The sequence below is a fragment of the Tursiops truncatus genome, chromosome 14 (assembly GCF_011762595.2).
Source record: "Tursiops truncatus isolate mTurTru1 chromosome 14, mTurTru1.mat.Y, whole genome shotgun sequence".
Lineage (NCBI taxonomy): Eukaryota > Metazoa > Chordata > Mammalia > Artiodactyla > Delphinidae > Tursiops > Tursiops truncatus.
The window spans coordinates 38,518,061-38,536,074 of NC_047047.1; the positions used below are offsets into that span (position 1 = coordinate 38,518,061).

The 18,014-nt window shown below is 46.0% G+C and overlaps 1 protein-coding gene across 7 annotated transcripts in view; it reads left to right on the forward strand.

Annotated features, from left to right (window-relative positions):
* Positions 1-18,014, forward strand: part of BCL11A (BCL11 transcription factor A) — a 99,736-nt gene that overhangs the window by 21,726 nt on the left and 59,996 nt on the right. The window contains exon 1 of one of the 7 annotated variants that reach the window (XM_019942600.3): positions 1,246-2,912. The exons of the other annotated variants lie outside the window; for them this stretch is intronic. Within the exon in view, the coding sequence (XP_019798159.1) occupies positions 2,888-2,912 (25 nt within the window). The 5' untranslated portion in view covers positions 1,246-2,887. Of the gene's footprint in view, positions 1-1,245; positions 2,913-18,014 lie in introns of those variants that run through there. 7 annotated transcript variants of the gene reach the window in all.

An 18,014-nucleotide genomic window follows, 5' to 3' on the forward strand; every position in this document is an offset into this window, starting at 1 on the left:
ACAAGCCTTATTATTCAGTCTATCCAGGAGTTTTGCCATGTCGGTTTATTTAACTTCCAGGAATGTAAACACTGACACAGCCCTAGAAGCAGCAAGAAAGATTACAGTATTAGAGTTAAAAACCCTGAGCATGGAGTAGCTGTGCTTTATACTCAGCTATAATAACACTTTACATTGAAACATAATGGTAAGTCAAAACCGACTGGAAACTTCTGCTTATATGGAGTACAAATTTCATTCTAGTAGATTGGCATCATCTAGTGTACCCAGAGTAGATTGTTATATGATGGAGAGACTGTATAAATGTCAAGTACACAAATAACCCTAGAGGAAGTCAATGAAAAGTATTAGAATTTCTTAAATCACCATTAAATTTTGTTGGTGGGACAATCTCATTAGCGTCTTCAAAATCATGTGTGGCTTTGTGTAAGTCTTTTAAAAATGTATTTTGAGGGAATTTACAGACATTGAAACATTGTTTTAATCCAAACCAGTTCAGGCTTTAGAGGTACCTTAAAAAAAGTAGACTGGTTTTCAAAGTACTTAAAGGGAGTGGAGGGGTAGAGAGCATATAAAGGGAATCCATCTCACTGTGGTAAACTGTTTTTCAAGCAAAGTCATAATAATGAACAACACATGATCTGAAATTTGATCAGCAAACATACACTTATGCCAAGGAATTTTCTTTCTTTTTTTCCTTTTCTTTTCTTTCTTTCTTTTTTTTTTTTTTTTTTGCCGTTCACATACCAAGGTTCTGTAAATCAGTAAACCAGGCAAAGAGTAACTATTGTAAGGGGGTGACCAAATCGTAATATACAGAATGGCACAGCTAAGCTGTCTTTTTTGGAAGAAACATGAACATCATCACCACTAACAACAATGACAAAAAAAACAAAAAAAACAACCCTTTTTACCAAACTGGAAATGACAGAATAGTTTTAAAAGGAAAAAATTTAAAAAACCCACCCTACCTTCTGATGCTCAAAACTTCAAACTATTAATAGACCACCAGTGAGATAGACTGTCTTTGTGCCTTGAAATGCAAAATGAGGGAAATAATTAGCAGAGGAACAAAATTCTCAAAATTTGAAGAACTTCTGTGATTACTGGGGGTACAGTGAAAAGAAAATGCAAATTTTCTCCTGATCTTAATTAGATTCGATTGTGTGGTGGGTGTGTTGGATTTGGGGGGAAGGGAGGGGGCAGGGAGTGCTGGGGGTGAAGCGAGGGGCTTCGGGATGTGGAGATAGGTTAGCAGGGGCCTGGTGGTGTGGCAGCAAGGCAGCTAACAGCGCTGGTGCAGTAAATGGTGCTGATGGGGGCACGAATCCTAAGCCCTTAATTTAGCAGGGCTCATTTCTCTCTGGGTCTAGAGGATTTCGTTTGTCCTTCCAGGGGAGGAGTGGGCATTGAAGTAACAGCTTGGGCTGCCTTAGGAAGGGGAAGCAGCCTGTGGGTAACTTTTCCCAGCCACACGGGAAAGCTGTGTGAGATGTCATGGGCCGTGCTTTGTGCGCCGTGGCCATCAGTCGGCCTCTCAAGGTGGCATCTGCACAAAACCCCCAGCACCAGGGCACTGCTGTAATCCCCCCCACCCCGCCCTGCAGCCAAACATGCTCTTTAGAGTTCAGTGGTGATGGTTGGCCAGAGTCCTGCCAAAGTATTTGTAGCAAGTTTCACTGGCTGGATTTCCCCTTGTGTGAAATAATAAAAGCCCTGGCTAAGGCTTCTGAATCTATTTTTGTTTCATTAATATTATTTATTATGTATTTTATTAATATTTTTAGGAGGGACTGTGCTCTCATTTGACCATTTGTAGTTGTAATTAATACATTCAGTACCGGTTGTAAAAAGTGCACTTGCATTTAATTGCGAGTCAGGATAAATTAATGGATATGATTTGAAACAAAATTCACTTAAAACGTTCTTGCAGGGAGCAAAAGAAGGGGCAGTCCCTGAATTTCATTTATTTTCTGGGTGTCTGTGCTGAGAGGGTCCAAAGGATTGTGTGGGTCTAACGGGATGCATGTATGTGTCCAAGGGAAGAGGGGGCCACAGGGGGAGCAGGAAAACCTGGGCAGGAGGAGGGGCAGCCAGGAGCTCCATTCTTTTCTTTAATTTCTGAGGTTACCGGGACGGCCTTAAGCAAAGTGGTCAAGTCCATATGCTCCCGAGAAGGTGGTAAAGAAAAGAGGTTAGTAGCAAAAGGGAAGGAGCACAAAGGGAAAATTGTACATTGGGAGCATTGCTCTCCTGGCTGTGGTGTAGCCAGACTGGTTTAGCAGACAGAATGATAGATTGTTTTGTCAAGGGTCCCAGGGTGTGCCCTGAACTTGAAGCACTTTGTTTATCTTGAATAGAAAGGGAAAAGTGCAGACATAATCGATGTCTAGTTTTTAGGAGCTCGAAAGAGGTAGGAGAACAGAGAAGAGTCGGGGAGGTGGGGGAGGTGCAGGCCTTGGTTGTGGCTGTCCATTAACAGATGAACTTGGCCGAGGGCCAAGCTTTAGATGAGAGCGTGTCAGGGCCCCAGTGCAGCCAGGCCTTTTCAGTGGTGGGTTTGTTTTTTTTTTTTTCCCTTTTCTTTCTTTCTTTCTTTTTTTTAAATACCTGCCGACTGTACATCAAATGCTCCCAGGTCTTTGGCTAAAGGCAAGAAAAAAAAAACATACACAGCTCAATTTTTTTTCCCTCTGAACCAGTTGAGGCTAGTCTTTTGGCTACATACACAGTTTCTATCATCTTTCCTGGCTTGCCGTTGGGAAAAAAAGAGTTGTGATAACGCCAGTAACCCAAGGGCCGGGGATCGGAAGGGTTGGTGTGTTCAGGAGACCAGAGTGTGTGAGTGCATGTGCCGGAGTATCTGTGTGCCGAGCCAGAGAGGGGCATGGCAGGTGGGCCTGCGTGTGCAGGTAGGAAATCGGTGGGAACCCATTTTTTTAAATGGCTGCAGTTAAACTCCTCGTTGGAAAGGACCTGTGAACTGATCTGTTGGTGGCTGAGCGATATCATATACAAGCAAGGCCCAGGAAAGGCCAGGAGTGGGGGAAAAAAATGCCCTGTTGGAAGTACAGCATTTCCCAAGCAGGGCTGATGGCAAACCCATGTGTCTGGGCTTGTTTTGTTCTCGATCATCTTATCTTCTTTGGTGTGTTTCTGTGTTTTTTAGTTTATTGTGACACTATGTATTCACTTATGAGTGTTGGCAAGCAAGAGTCATCAGCCCAATAACTTCCTGACATTTTTGGCTCTTTTAATGTGCATCTTTGCCCTCCTGCCGCAAGTGGTGAGGTAATTGAATTTCCCTGTTACTCACTGGCAGGAGGCATGTTCTGGCTCCCAGCAGAGGGGCTGCTGGGGCTAACGCTGGGTCCAGAGAATTCCACGAAGGGGACACTGGGGTTTTCAAGTGGTCTGGAGGCCTGTCCAAAGTGCAGTTCACACAATAAAAAATATTTTTTCCCATCATGGACTTGAAAAGGCACCATCGTGAACATCCACGTAAAATATGATAAAATCATGTTTACTTCCCCAGGCTGAAGCCTCACAAGGGAGGTGAATTTTCTTCCCCGTCTTCATCTGGGAACCTATAGAAACCTATAGAAACTGGGAAAATTTGGAGGTCCCTGGGCTCATCCCACAGATAACCCCCAAAACTCAGCCCAGCCCTTAGATGCTGTCTTCTCTCTCACCGAGGTTGTCTTTGTAACCTGCGTGGTAAGAAAAGGAAGAGGGCCTGAGTGAGGGGAAATAAACTCTTAAAAATACGTGTATGTCCTTTTTTTTTTTTTCCCTTTTTAGCCTCTGTGAGTACATAGAATAAAGTGGCAAAAAAGTGCTGCCGTTTCTGGTTGTGTGAGCTTGGGCACATTTCTTCATCTTTCCAAGCTCCGGTTTCCTCATCTGTAAATGGAGGCGGGGGTGGGGGTGCGTGTCACAGGACCCACCTCATGGGACGTTGTGAGCATTATATGAGGATGCTTGCCTGTTTCCCCAAGTGAACACTTGAGGAAAGCTAGTTACTATTATGATTATGACTCATGGCTTACAACTTTTTTCTCCTTTAAGGACTGGGATCTCGATGTAGTTTCTCCCTGTGTGGGGAGAGCAGGTTGGGATGAGAGAACAGGGCAGGGGAGTTTCTAAAGTGCTCACAGCCTCTTTCTGCCTCAAGGTGGGCTCCTGTGGGAAAGGGCCCTTGGGTGGAGAAAGCTCAGGAACCCTTGAAGATCTGGTGTGGTGGGGTGATTGGTGTGGGGGGGGGCTTCTCTCCATCGGCAGGTCCCTCAATGCTTGGCCTCTCTCTCTGCAGACATGCGCTGCCTCACCAGCAGAATGTGCCTGGGTGTCTGACATAGTTGCTGTGGGTTCAGTGTCCTGCTTCACCACTGACTGGTCAGGAGGGTGTGGGTGAACCACTTAACCTCCGTGAAATGAAGACCACTCAGAGAACCTCCCTGCCAGGGTCTGTGCAAGGGGTAAAAGAGAGAAAGCATAAATACACAGGATGCACACCGAGAGTTGCCAGTGCCACACTGTGGATCCAACACATTGTTACTCTACGCCGTAGCAACCCCAGAAGGGAAGTCCTGTTAGCCCCATTTGATGGAGGAGGAAATCGAGGCTCACCAAGGGTTAAGTAACTTCCCTCCTTAAGGGCTCACGGTATTAAGGGTTCTGTCCTTTAGCCTCTAGTCATTACCGTCTGCCACCTCCTCACGAGGTCTGCCGCTTTCTGCAGTGGTGCTGGGGCACCAACTGGGCGGGAAGCTCTGGTGCTGGACGGTTCGCCCTCATGTGGGTTCTGTGGTTGAGTTTTTCAGTCTTCTGGGAAGGAGAAGAATGTTCCCATCCAGTCCCTGGGCGGCTGTCCTGGGCGTATTGGAGGAGTCTTCGAGCTAGCTGTTGGAAAGAGCAGTAATGTAAGGAATTCTGCTTTGCAAGTAGCCACTTCTCCATCTGTCCAGAGTGATGCGCAAGTGGGGCGAGGGTCCTGAGAAGATGAGGGAGGGGGTTTTACTATGTGTGTGTGACTTGGTTAGGAGACACTAGAAGGCTGACCAAGAAACCCAGCTAGCGCTCTTAAGGAAGGGCTGGCGGAGTCTGGCTTTCAGCAGTTCTGTTCTGTTGTCTCTTTGGCATTCTCTTCACTCACTGCACCTTTAAAGGGTCCGGAGAATCAGAATTACACTGTGAGGGAGAGAGTGCGTGTGCGTGTGCGTGTGCGTGTGCGTGTGCGTGTGCGTGTGCGTGTAGGAGGTCCTGAGCGGTAATAATCTGCTTCAAGGCGGTTTTCATTTCTGGCCAAACAAGCGCTGTGGTAAGGCGAGTCCGGAAAACAGGCAAGGAGACTTGAGGGAATTTTTGAATGGAAACTGCAGTCAACAACTCCATATGATCCACATGTGGCTTTCCCCGAGGCAAGTTTTCAGCTGCATGGTGGCCTCCCCCAGTCACTCCGCAGGCTGCTCTGACACCATTAATATTTGCTGAAGCAAGACCTGAGGTTCGTTGCAGAGGGATTACATAATGTATTCCAAAGCCAAATGGCAGGGGTTTCCTTTTATTACCCATCCTTTCAGATTGGCTGGGCCACCAGAGACCACCATTTATATAATTTTAGAGTCGTGGGGTAGTCAGGAGGTGCCTACTGTGTGCGGAGGCCCCATGGGGGAGCTGACGTGTTGGCCTCGGCACCGAGCAGTGTCACCTGGGACCTCTGCTCACTCGGTAACCGTTCTCTTGGAGCCGAGGCAGGCTGTTTAGGTAGACCCACCACCAAGAGGTTGCCGTTGGCATGGATGCAGGCGGTCTTCTGAGTGGGCAGTGGGGACGGAGGTGGCTGCTGAGAATACACGTGGGTGGAGAGCTGCAAGCCTTACATTTCAGTTCTTACTCAGCCCTGGGACTAGATCCGTGCTTCCTTCCTTCCCCCTCACCTCTTCTTCGCCTGGCTCCCCACATCTCTACATGCCCCAGGTTGAGGACTGAGCACCCCAGAAGAGAAGCTCTGAGTTTTGTTGACTGGGACCCCTAGGCTGAAAAGCTGAAGTAATAAAGAAAATACCATTGCTTTAGAGCCCCTAATTCCCCCCCACCCCAGTTTTCTCTCCATTCTCTTGAAAATCAGGCCAGCTCTCTGATGGTGGCCTTTTGTTTCTTTTTCTTTTTTGGCTCTGCCTCCGTTAAGGTAAGCACGAATTTAATGTCCCAAGAGGCAGGCCGGTGACCTTTCAGGCCAAGTGCCTGGATGTGGCAACGCTATAATAAATATTGAATGGTGAGAGCAATGGAAATTTAACAAAGCCATAACTGAGGAGACCGCAGAGGGGCAGCGGACTGGTTAAGAGGCTGTTGGATGAGCTGGGTAGTATTTCTACTACAACCTGATTGAAATGTCGACTAAAAATCAATGCTGTTGACTAGTGATAATTTACTGCGTTCCCGGTGCTAAGTAGTTCCCCGCTTAAGAATGTGTTGGCTGGGCAGAGATTAGTGCAGGGAGTTGTGTGTGTCACAATGAATCAGACGCATTATAGGTCAGCCCTTTATTTGTTTCATCATGACTTTTACACAGTTGTCATGTAATTTATGGCTGCTTTCACATTGTCAAACATTCTCATTGCATCTTCCTCCTTAACACGCTCCTGACACAGACGCGCTGTCTTGGAAGGCTTGGTGTTATTTCCTAATCTGAGAGGAGGCCTGTGAACCATCAAATTACACTATCTTTGGGCTAATCTAAATGCGCTGCAGATTAAAATCAGAGCTCATTTGTCCCTGATGCAAATTATTAAGTTCTAATTATAAATATCCATTTAATTACCCCATACATTTTTATTTTGCGGACCCTTTTGAGCACTGCTGTCTGCAACGGAGGGGGAGATGCATAGGAGACAGTCTGCGATAATTAATGTACACTCCCCAAATGGTAAAGGATAAACATATGCTGCTTTGTTTGTCTTATTTATTGATTGATTAGATGTATAGAGATTTTGGCATCGGCACAATTCGAAGTTGAAATCCTTTTAAAAATGAAAACTATTTAAAAATCTTTGGGGAAAGAAAAAACACAATATAGCCAACCCAGAGCTTTCAGTTAGAACACGTTGTCCTAAAATATGGGATTTTAACCAGATTCTAAATTTGATCCAGTCTAGATTTTGCAGGAGTTAAGAGTGAGAGAAACCATACCTGTTTTGCACCTAGAATGTGAAATCACTGTTATAGAAAAAACTGTAATCTTAAAAGGAAAAAACCCAAAAACAATATTCTGGTTTCCAGCCCTGCCACTATTTGCTCCTAGGAAACTCCAGTATCTGCCTGTAAGAGGAAGACAGTTCAGTTGAGAGCGTTGTGATGAACCGTTTTCGATTACCAAACAAGAAAGTAAAAACAAAAAGAGAGTGATAAAATAAAAGTTTGTACTAGACATTTACTCTTCCATGAAGGCAATGGAAAAATGACCAAGACTGGTTTGGGGGACGGTGAGGATTCAGGTCTTTTGGGATTTTTCTAGAACCAAACTTGGACTTTTAATGATAGTAGAAAGACACTGGTCTGGCAACCAGTATGCCTGGCTTCTGACCCTGAGCTGTGAGACCTTGGGTTCCCTTCATTTCGTGGTGTTTTAGTTTCCTCATCTGTAAAATGGGTAGTCTGGACCAGCTGGGTCTTTAAGCCCCCGTCATATACTAGCGTATACTCTGAACACCACAGGCAGATTCCCAACTGCCTCTCCTTCCTGCTCTTTTTGGAATCTGGCTGCTGAATGGGGCTCACCTGCAAAGAGGCCAGAATATTTTCTTGATTTGCCTCAAAGTTGGAAGCGACATTGGAGATGAAGGCTTGGGTTCATGATCCCTCGGCAGAAAGCTTAAGAGCAACTTTGCAATTGCTGGAAGCAAAATGGAAGCATGGTATAATGGAATGGTGATAATTCACAGAAGTTTCCAGCCTTACAAGATTTCTCCATCTTTTAATTATAGCAAGCTGTTTTTTTTGATAAACTCTAAAGAGTGTAATGTGTATTTTCTCCAAGTTTGCTTTTTTGGGCAACTGTAGCTGTGTCAAAATAGAAATACGTTTGACAAAGAAATCAGTTGAATTCAAACAACCAGGTATTTTAAATTCAATTAACTGACTGAATTCAGGGATCTTTTCCTCCTTCCTCCCCGCAGAACTGATTTCTCTGTACGGACATAGCCTACATATGCTGAGTTCTTGGAGTTACAAATTCTTGCTTGTTAAAGGCATCCGATGCAACATGTTTAGAAGAACTCTCCCTCTGTTAGTGTTGAAGACAGCATAAATTGAAGGAAAAATGTTCTTTTTTTATTCATCATGTAGGTAAAAGCATATGGCTGCTTCTGGGACATGTGATCTTTGCAATCCATTTTCTAAACTTGGTGTTTACCATTGACTTTAGCATGGTTGTTTCCGTTTTCCAGGCTGTCCAGCAAATACCATTGATACGTGGCATTAAATTAGATGTAAAAGGATGTTTTCAGAGGCATGCTGAAAGCCAACATTCAAAGTTAACCCTTGGATAATGATTATCTGACACTTTCTTTTATTATCCCACGTGCTAAGAATAAGGGGGAAATGAACCAGTTGTGAAATACGTGTTTTTGGTAGGACACAGGCACTCTTGAGATCTATAGCTTGAATAGAAAAGTGGTTTATTTAAATTACTGCCTCTTTAATTTATAATCTTTTAGGGATTTTTTTTATTAGGAGTGCTCTATTAGGGTGCTGATAATCAGCTATTTCAGATTTTGTATGCTCTTCTGTCTCTGGTAAAAAAAAAAAAAAAAAATGTTGGGGAAAAAATCCCCAACAGTGAAAAGGAAAAAATTTAGCTCTAACTTAAGCCAAATGAATATAACGGACGGATCGAATGAATGGCAGCCACCTAGAGGCACTATTTTCCCCTTCGGTTATTACCTGAAGAGAAAGCACGATAACGTTCATGCCAAAGAGATAGGCGACAAAATATGTATTCAGATATGAAGTTTAGGATTTCATAGCCCGATAGTCTCTCTCTCTCTCTCCCCTCCAATTGTATTGTGCAAATGTATCAGCTGTTGTATTGTTAATGTCTGATAGGATGCTGCTGCTAGGACAGTCTTGGCTTACTAATGGGGTCAGCTGTGTCACAACGTGATATATGGATTATGTTTACCGTGGCATATTTTGTTTGCGAGCTGGGCTGTGAGATGGGAGCAGATGATAAATGAAGATACCCTCCAGTTTTCACACTAGTTCCTGTGGTCCCGAGTCTCCAAGACAATCACAAGCAGTGCTGACAATGGAGAAGTATTTATGGGGGCATAATTGACTTCAGAGTTTCACATCTCTGGCTGAAGTTTAAGATGTGATAGTCCATTATGTTAATGTCTTTATTTAAAGGTCCTATTTGACTTCAGGGTTTTGTTGCTAAAACCTTGGTAAATTCGTGAATCTTTGGGCTATAGTTAAATGACTTTCCAGTGGCTTTCTGTGCCTGGATGATTCATTTGCTTTGGCTCCTGTGTGTATGTATGATTTCTAAGTTTATTTCTCAAGTTTCACTGGCAATGAATGATTTTTCTTACTGGAGTCTTGGGTGGTACACCTATAAAAGACTTGTGATGCCTTTTGAAAAAAAATTCCCCAATACAGCAACACTGTCGTCATGAGACATAGCATATATATACACATACACACATTTATACATACATACAAGCTACATGAATACACATATACATACATTACATGTATATACTGTGTGTATATATAGTGTGTGTATATACAGTGTGCGTGTGTATATATATATATATATATACACACGCACACATACTCTATATATACATATAGAGAGAGAAACATTGAGAAAGTAGGAAGATCTTTAGATTTACCATGATTCCATTAAGTTAGTATAAAAGTTTTAAAAAATCGTTCATGTGAATACCTCTTTTCATCGAATTCTGATTTAGGCAAATGGCATCCTCATACTATTTGTCTTTGAGGGTCTGTTATTCACATAGCCCCGGATTGAAGGGCATAGTTGCAAATTTAGGGACAATAATCTCAAGCTGAACTCACGTATGGCCGCCTGTACCTTTTGCCTTCGCTGAGTTGAGAAGGCTGGTTTTTCTCTTGCTCGATGGCTGTAACACTTGTTGCCTGAAAGTCCCTTCTTCAGAGTTCTGCCAGGAGTATATTTCCCCTGACCTGCCTCTGCATCTGGTTAAATGGACTTCAGTAATCTGTACAGTTACTTCTTACTTATTTTATATCCTGAAAGATATTAAGTCCAACAAGCTTTTACTCACCGAGTCTATAGAGAAAACGGCCAGGCAATTTTTGTTTCAATCTCCGTGTCTCTCTGGAGCAGTAGTTCCAGAGGCTGATCAATAGGTTTTATTGTAGACCTTACTGTCTTTAAAAGCACTGTGACCTTATCCTGTCTAAAAATAGTATTTGCTCTTGCCTGTGGAACCTTGACCTGTGAAAACCCATTTGGAACATAAGTGACATATCTAGTCAGCTGTATATCCAAGACATGCTCTGTGAATGAATTCTGTGCAGAACTGTCCAAGAGAACACTTTCTTCAACGAAAAATAAATACCGGTTCTGAACACTGGGAGTGCACCTGCCTGCCTGATGCGGTGATGAGCCACCTGGTGGGGAGTAAGGGAGACTCGGGGGCTGGTGGGCATTGAGAGGGGTGAGGACCCTCACAGAGGACTTTCGGAGCGTGCGTTTGACCCCCAGTAGGGCAAGGAACTGCAAGGGGCAGGAGTTTGGGCTAAAGTGCAAGATAGCTTTAAACAAAGTCTGTCACCCTTTTTAGAGAGTGTGATTCTCCCACTGCTTTCCTTGTCAGCTTCAGTCTCGAACCCTGGTGAAAGGGATTCTCCCAAGCATAACCTAGTTGGAAAGAAGTATTTCAGAGTCTAAAGTAACTTCCCTATTTAATGATAAGAAATTACTTTCACTTCATTTATTTTTTGGTGTGATAATGGTTTTGTGGGTTTTTTTTTAAAAAAAAGAAACTTTATCTTTTAAGAATACATACTGACGTATTTACTGATGAATGATAGGATGTCTGGAATCAATGTAAATAATCAGTGGGCAGGGTTGGCGATAGTTAAAACAACACTGGCCGCGAGGTGCTAGTGGTTGAAGTTGGATGATGCGTACCCGCGAGCTGATTTATCGTTCTGTCTGCTTCGGTATATATGTGAGATGTTCCCGAAAATAAAGGCGCTGCCTGAGTGGTAAAGAGCAAAATGGCCTTGTTCGGTGGGTATTGTTTCTTCACCAAGGGTTTGGCTCAGAGGCAGTGAAGAGGCAGGGGTCCTGTGGTGAAGAAATCACCTGGGAGCCCAAATCTTGCATCTGGAAGGTTTGCTGTTAAGGGGGTCGTCTTAGCATCTGCACTGTGCTCCACGCTCCTGGAAGAAAAGAGAGCCCATGTTTTTTGGTGCACGAAGAAGAGTTGGAGGTGGAGTTTGACCAAGTTTCAGCACCGGTGCCTCTTCTCATCCTGGTGGGTGTTAGGAAGAAGGAGGTGGGCAGTGGCCACTCCCCTGATAGTGTTGAGGAAGACAAGGCTCTTGGGCCTTCCTGTGGCCGTTGGAGCCCTGGCTGTTAGAGAAGCGTGGTTTGCCTGACAGGAGGCTGACCACACTCTAAGGAAGAAGGGGACAAAAAGTGCTAGTCAAGGGAGGACTGGGGCACAGCCCCCGACAGATGAAAGGCAGGGGTGCAGTGATTGCACAGTCATAAAGGGGCCTCGCGTTCTCCTGTGTAGCAACAGCCGGGACGGTCACCTGCCTCCTGGAAGCTGAGACCAGCCTCTCTGAGCCATCCCCAGGCCCGGGTTCCCCTGGTTTCACAAGATGTCTGCTCCTGCTTGCTTCATGTGGAGGCTATTATTAGCAAGTGTCACTCAGTTATCTTGAGAGTGGCGCTTTTAGCTGCCATCTAAGTGGCAGCTTGGGTTTATAGCAGATTAAATTAAATTTTAGGCTGGTTTGGCTTCACTGGCAGTAGACAATAGGAGCAGCTGTTGTAGAAATGTATCCTGGCACCCTCCAGGACCGGTGTGTGCGTGTGCACGTGCGCACGTGCTCAGAGGCGCACTTGTGGGAGTTCCGAGCATGCAGGTGACTCTTGGGTGATTCGGGACCTGATAGGCCATCGTTGAGGGAATGGGGAAGGTGCCATTGTCTGGGGCTGACTGCTGGGCTACACCTCCTTTTTCTCTTCTCCCCATTTCATTCCTTCTTCAAAAAAATGTTCAGACAGATAGTTTCTCCAACTTGGTTTGATTGTGCCTGGTTAGCAAAGGAAGTGCACAAAGCTGGAATAATCTTTCTACTGTTTGCACATCCATGTCAGTGTTTTTCTGCAAAGAAGGGGCTAAGCTTGCATAAAAACACCAGTGGAAACAAGCAGAGAAGGGTGTGGATGACTTCTGGCTTATTGCAGCGTGGGGACCAAGTTGATCTGATGGGTGATGTAGGCAGAATGTCTGGCTGCCCCCTGTCCTGCTTTATGTCTCGGATTCCTGTAGGTCCAGCAGGCAGACCCGCATGGGAGTGGGAGGAAGGTTTTGGCTCTTTTAGACGCAAAGATCTTCTCCTTGGTGCTTGTGCCTGGTGTGGCTGTGCCTGTGAATTGAGGACCTTTATGCCTTGTACTGTTGAGTCAGAGCGAAGCAGTGCACATCAACATCACTTTTAAAAAGTGCTTCCGAAAACTCTGTGGGGATAATTTCTCTTTCTTAGAAGCAGAATGCAAATGTGTACGTTATTCCACAGAAGGGCAATGCTCTTTACTTTTATCATCTCGATTTAAAAAATTCTGTGGCACTTGAGTTCAGTTCCTCAGACTCCAGAATTTATACTCACTGATTAGTAATACATTATGCAAATAACTCAGTTTACATATCCAAATACTGTTTGCATCATTCACACCTCATGTCTTGGAAAAAAAAAAGTGAAATGTTTCCTCAAAATAAACAAAACCTGCAGAAGAGTTTATTGTAAGGGTGAAAATTAAAGAGGCACCCATTTGCCTGGGAACTTTTGAGGAAAATTTTAATGATACTCCTGCATAAATCATTTTGCAAGGGTTTTTTATTTATTTATTTTTGGCTTTTGCCCATAGGCCATGCCTTTCAAGGTATAGTACGTTATCTTTGGCTTTCTGCAGTTTTCAATTTTTGGAAAAAAGAAGCCATAACACCATTACGCATTTGTGCATAAATACATCAGCTGTAAGTGAAAATTCAAGCTGAATTATTTGAAGGAGGTACAATAATTGCTTACCAGTGACATGAGTTTTCTGCCAGAGAGAGGGGAGAGTAAGTAGATGCAAACTTTTATGCTCTTTGTCAAGAGAGAGTTAAGTAAGCATGGCCATGAGTGCTTAAGTTATAGGTTGGCAAATGGCAGTGCCAAACGAAAGTGTCTTTTAGCAGCCAGTGGGTTTCTTGTCACTAGAGTAATTCAGGAGAACACTGGATGTGACCTGGAGCCCCTGTCTGAATAAGCACATTCCCGTGGCCACGTGAATGTCTAAACCAGTGGCTTTGACCTCACGTGTCAGAACAGAATTGGCCTCAGCCATCTGCCCAGGATTTCAGCGGTTCCAACCTCACCCTCTGGAGTAGTTCCCTTAATGCTGTTGCAAAGTATGTCAGATTTTGGGAGAAATTTCCTTGAGAAGGCAGGAAGGATGGCAGGAAGGGAAGAAAGCAAGGGGGGACCTTACTTTCTCTCTGTGGCGTGAATGCTGTCATCTTTCTCGGACGATGCTCCGCACCCATCCCTCCTAAAAGGGTATAGACACGTTTTGGGCACCACGTGAAGTCAGCGTTCCAACATGTTTTTAATCTTTAACTTGCACATCGCTAGAAGTCTGATGTACTGACTTTCAGCTGCCTGGAGATAGTTCAGGGCTCAGCACCTGACAGGTGTAATGTTTTGTGTTTTATGTCTGAAAAATGCCTTAAAGATGTTGATACCCACATTCTGAACATGCATGATCCTCCTTGCTCCACTTTTACACCTACTTTTTTTGGCAGCCTGTGTCTGATAGGGCCCTTGGTGTATTTGGGAGACAAGAATCTTCTTGGCCTGGCATTACCTACCAGAGTGTCAGGATTGGGAAATCCCAGGACTCTTCATTTTCTCTCCCGGGTTAAGAGATGTCTGCCATAGCTCGCATTTTGCTGTCGATTGTGGGGAGACAGATTTGGTGGGTGCTGTGGCTTCAGGTCTCAACTTGAATGACGGAAGGTCAGCAACAAGCAGCCCCCTGAACTGTCGCCGTGAACAACTGTGTCGATTTTTGCCAGGAGGCATGTTAATGGGGTCCATCCAGCTTGACCTGAGCCTGAGGAGTCATTGCTGGGTCCTCAGGATGCCCTGCGGCACCCCGTCTCACGTCAGGCTCTGGATGGACTTTTAAGGGAACTCTGTGATGATGAGCAGCCTCTTAATATTTCCTCAGTGTTCTCTGGTGGGCTGTTCCCCACCCCAACCCCTGCCCCCGCCAGCGTGTGGCGATTCTCAGGTGGAACGCGATGCTCCTCACCTTGTCCGCCAGGTCCGTGTGTGTGAGAAACTGACATTTTCACGTGCGATGTCCTCCCAGGCTGGGCCCCACCTCTTGCTCTCCACTTGAGTAAGTGTATTGAAATTCAGGTGAGTTGGAATGCCATTTTACAGGCACAATCTTGAGTCTACTCTAACGCAGACACTTCCAAAGTAAATATATTTTATTAGTAATAAGTGGTAACATTTCTCTGGACTCACTTCCCTACCGGCTGCAGCACAGCCATGCGGAACCGAGAGTCTGATCCACGCCGCCTTCCCCTCCAGTGCCTTAGGCGAAGGGGGAGCGGATGCTGGTGGAGGGAAGAACCAGGCAAGGTGATGTCAGGCCCAGCGTTGTCGGAGGGAGTTTGGGCCTGATTTTGTCTTTTTAAATTAAGTAGCGGAATCTCAGTAATTAAAGTGTTTTTTTAAAATTTTTTCTCTCCCTAAAATTGACTTTCAGGGCAAGGCTTCTTGTTTCTCATTGACCAGAGTAGCTGCAGAATCACAGATGACAGTACAAGTCTTTGGGCATGGACATCTTCCTTCGTGCAAGGGGGAAGTAAATACTTACTGAGCATCTTCTGTGTAGATGTAGAATTGTGAAGTCCTGTTGTTGCCTGTGTCTTTTACAGATGAGGCATGTTGAGGCTGAGCGGGGAGTCAGGTGCCCAAGTCTACTCACCAGGCAGTGACAGAACTGACAGAGCCCGGGGCCTCACACTTTCATCCCTGGCTTCATCCCTGGCCCTCTGTCCCAACTCTCCTGGCCCAGCGGGACCCAGGGTGGCCCTCCTGCACTTCTTCTCAGAGACCCGTGCTACTCCCAACGCTTTTAGGTATGACAGCTGCAGTGGTTTTCAGAACTGGAGCTTTTGCTGGGGGAAGATCCCGGAGCTCTCTGGGCAATGCTAACCTAGGGATTCCGTGGTTAAAACCCAAACAACAAACACCCAACCACCCGGGCCATTGCAGAGGGTGGTCGTGTTGCTTTGCCTTGTTCCTTTCCACGTCCTCTGCCCGGTTTTGAGTGGGCCTTCCCGCCCCGTTTCCTGATAGGGCTCCCGTGCTGTGGCAGTTCTGAAGTTTGCACCGGGTGCGTGTGGAACAGCTTGGCGTTGTATCCAGATCACAGGACAGATGGGGTAGATGGAGTTGGGGTGGTGGCGCCCCTCTCCGTGCAGATGGGTCCTGAGAAGTGGTCGGTCCAGCCTCTTCCTCCACCAGGGCTCTATTTTTAAAGACACCTCTCCTTATCTGGAAATCCTTCCTTTCATCTGCCTTAAATCCCTTATGCTTCAGTTTAAACCCGTTTCCTCTTCATTCCAGAGAAGACAGAGGATCTCATCACCAGCTCTGGGCTGAAACCCCTCATAGTTTAGAATTCTTTGCTCTACTCCCTGCCACAGACTCCTTCCTGAGTAATCTCTAGTCCCTAAACTTGAACTCATAGAGCTATTATTTTTAAACCCATTTATTATTTTTGTCCCTCTCTTTAGAACTTCCTGGTCTCCCAGCTCTTTTACTCACACGTTAGTCTAATTACTGCTGAGTGCAATGACAAGATGCCTTCGTTTTCCACATTCCTTTCCTACAGCTGCACTCAGGTATCTTTGCTTGTTTTTAAAAGACCAGCGCTTCATTGATGACTCATGCGCAGCTTGATGTCCACTAGGAACCCTAGATCTTTGGCAGCCATCTTTTTTTTTTTTTTTTTTTTTTTTGCGGTACGCGGGCCTCTCACTGTTGTGGCCTCTCCCGTTGCGGAGCACAGGCTCCGGACGCGCAGGCTCAGCGGCCATGGCTCACGGGCCCAGCCGCTCCGAGGCATGTGGGATCTTCCCGGACCGGGGCACGAACCCGTGTCCCCTGCATCGGCAGGCGGACACTCAACCACTGCGCCGCCAGGGAAGCCCGGCAGCCATCTTTAAGTGCAGTTAAACTTTCACTCAACCGTGTGGATGCCACACCTCTCCCTTGCCAGACACCCTTCTCTGTCCTTGTCTACACTGAACTTGGTCCTCCCCTTCTGTCCCAAGTTCCCTGGCCACCTTTCTACTTCACCGGGTGATGGAGAGTTATGATCCTGTCTCTGGAGGGGCCTCCTCCCTCTTGGTTCCTCTCCCACTGACAACTTCACGGAGGCTGAGAAATACAGTGAGTGGCTTTTCTTGCCTCACTCGCTGCTGGAGAGAGCTGTTCATAACTTTCCTCTGACATCTGGAGAGCATAGGTTTTGGAGGAGCAGAGCCCAGATTCCCCACGAGCCGGCAGAGCCAAGTCTTTTTTGAGTTTCCAGCACAACCTGTGTTAAAATAATAGGAGTTGGTCCTTGTGTTTAATAGTAGAACAGAGTCTAAGTGCACATCGTAAGCACATCTTTTCTGTGTGCTGGGGTGAGTGGAGGTGACCGTGAGTGTGTAGGATGATATGAAGAGCATTACAGACATGGGAAAGCATTTCAGAGCACACAAACATGGCATGAGTAATCGCAGGCTTATAGCCACAAGGCTGCATTTTCAGTCCCTGCCTCCCTTTTTTGTACCCCAGTTCAATCAGTTAAGATGGAAAAAACGTGATGAGAAGAGGGGCCACCCGCCCTTCGGACTCCAGTGTGTTTGTAGCCCAGGACACCTGCATGAGTGGGGACCCGGCAGAGCCCGGAGAACATGCCCTGCTTGGCACTTTCTCGGACTGACTGGCTCACTTCCCGTTCTGCCTAGCCCAGAGGTGACTCGGTAATCCCCGCCGTGTATGACCGCACGGTGAGCTACGTGGGCTGGGAACTTCTGCCTCCAGTCTCAAGTCAGGAGCAGAAATGGGGCATCTGGGAAGCTGGGTGATCAGACGTCGGTTGGAAACGCCTGTGTCCGTGTCAGACCCCTCCGTGCACTGCCATGTGCTCCTTTCCTGAAAGCACTGGGCTGTGTTTCAGGGAAGAGGGAGGTAGCCAAACCCCACATACATGCACTGAAGGCTTGTTTCTGTGTTGTCTGCCCCCTGGGCTGGAGCTCCAAGGCCCTTTCTGCAGGTAACTAAGAACGTCTGAGCCTGGACCTGGCACAGCCCTGACGGTCGCTTTCCTTGGAGAAAGGGCAGCTCTGGGATTAGTGAGAAGGCATCCGTAGTATCCACATTGCCTCGTGGGTTTGGTGTTTTCTCCTCCCCAGACTATAAGGTTTTTGAGAGCAGGGATCGTGTTTTATTTTTTGTGTTTTCATGCCCCACATAATGCTGGTTCATCATGGGATTTAATTCATACTTCGTTCTGGCTGACTGATTGGAAATGGAAAGGCCAGGCTTTGGATCGGATGCTTCGGCTCCCCGAAGTGGAAAGGTGCCGAGGCCGGACAAGTTTGTTTTCCTCCTTGTTCCCTGGGGAGGAGATGAGAGAGCTTGGGGTTGGGGTGAGGGATGGC